The sequence below is a fragment of the Gregarina niphandrodes genome (assembly GCF_000223845.1).
Source record: "Gregarina niphandrodes unplaced genomic scaffold scaffold00003, whole genome shotgun sequence".
Classification (NCBI taxonomy): domain Eukaryota; phylum Apicomplexa; class Conoidasida; order Eugregarinorida; family Gregarinidae; genus Gregarina; species Gregarina niphandrodes.
The window spans coordinates 440,375-442,053 of record NW_011646045.1 but is presented as its reverse complement, the minus strand read 5'-3'; the positions used below and the strand labels follow the sequence as shown (position 1 = coordinate 442,053).

General features: G+C 60.8%; 1 protein-coding gene across 1 annotated transcript; it reads right to left on the bottom strand.

The window, feature by feature from the left end:
* Positions 1–113: 113 nt before the first annotated feature.
* Positions 114–1,634, bottom strand: GNI_024480 (hypothetical protein; the record flags this gene model as incomplete). The annotated part of the gene is made up of 1 exon (XM_011136086.1): positions 114–1,634. One exon carries the CDS (start codon positions 1,632–1,634, stop codon positions 114–116), a length of 1,521 nt encoding a protein of 506 aa, XP_011134388.1.
* Positions 1,635–1,679: the final 45 nt, after the last annotated feature.

Below are 1,679 nucleotides of genomic sequence, written 5' to 3'. Positions count from 1 at the left end.
TCATGCGCGTTGAAGGTACTGGGGCTTGAGCATGAAAGGGTCGAAAGAATGCAATAGTAAATGGTGAAGATAATAAGAAACAAGGTTGATGAGAAAAGGGCGTCAAATAAGAACTAATCTTTATCGAATTTTTCCTTCAAGTTTCCGACGTGTTGGGCAGCGTCCTGGCCGGCGGCGGTTGGCTGGACGGGTTGGGGTTCTCCGACGGGGACAACGGTTTGCGTGGTTTCGACCTGCATGGGTTGGACGACCTCGCTGGTAGTGGTGGTGGTGGTCACGGGGACGGGGACGGCGTCGGGCGCGACCTGTGCGTTAGCAGGTGCAGTGGCGACGGGTATGACGGTAGCGTCTGCCGGAACAGCGGCCGGGGCCGCCTCTGTCACAACGGCAGCGACAGGGACGGTGGGCTGTTTTTGGAGGCTGGTTTGTGCGACGACGGCGGGTGCGACTTGTGGTTCTGCGACGGTGGTAGTGGCGCCGGTGGCGGCCACGGTGGGAGCGCCGGCGACGTAGTGAGGCTGGACGGTGTCGATGTCATAGGCGTGTTTCTTAGCGGGGCCGAAGAACTCCCAGAGGGCGGAAAGGAGGCCGGCGCCAAGGGTGGTGCCGAGGACGATGAGGAGTGCCTTCCACCAGTCGAGACCGAGGTCTTTGCGGCCAAGAGCTGTAGTGCCGGCAAGTTTCGCTTTGGCCGCCAGGCTGCTGGCTAGACTTGGCATGCTACCAATAGCTGCGCCAGCGCTGCCTAGGCCGGTGCCAAGTCCATTTTTGGCGTCGGTTGCGAGGTCACCGATGACGTCGCCAACATTGACGGCGCCGACATGGATGGCTTCGCCGACTTTCTTGGCGCCTTCGACCGAAGCGTCCCCGGCCTTCTTGACTTGCAGGCCGGCAGTTTGGACGCCGCCCACTACCTTGTTCTTGGCGTCAGTGGCGTGGTCGCCGATGGCATCGCCCACATTTGCGGCCGCGACCTTGCTGTTCGTGCCGGCGTGTTTAAACGCGTTTTTCACGCCGAGTGCGGCGTTGACCGAAACGTTGCCCACGGCCGCGGCTCCCGACTTGACGCGGCCGCCGGCCTTCAAAGCCTCGTCGGCCATGGCATTGCCTGCATCCTTGACCTCGTAGTTGATCTTGCCGCCTGCTTTCTTCGCACCCTTCACGGTCGAGTCCACAGCTGTCTTGGCGCGGTCACCCGCGGTCCGCTTGGCCTTTTTCAGGTCTGCGTTCGCCTCCTCCAAGGCGTCCTTGGCGTCCTTGGCTGTGTCCTTCCCGCCCTTTTGCGTGTCTTTGTGCCGGTCTTCGGCACGCTGCTTCACCTCTTCCTTTAGCGTACCAGCCTTCTTCTCGCTCTTCTTCTTCGACCCCGTCGCCGCGCTCCGGGCCTCCACCTTCTTCAACGTCTTACTTGCAGTACGCGCCGCCTTCTCCGCCTTCTCCACCTCCTTCTTCAACTTGTCAGCAGCCGAACCCCGCGACTTGTTAAACTTCTTCACCAACGCCTCCGCTGTCGCCTTGGCCTTCTTGTAGTTCGCGCGCGCATCCTCCAATTCTCCCAACACTCGTACCGGAGACTCGCCCGTCGCACAGACCGCAGCACACACAGCCAACAACGTCAATCGCATTATAAGCATGCACGACAATGCACCCTTGTTTCAGTCCCTTCAACCCCAGGTGAC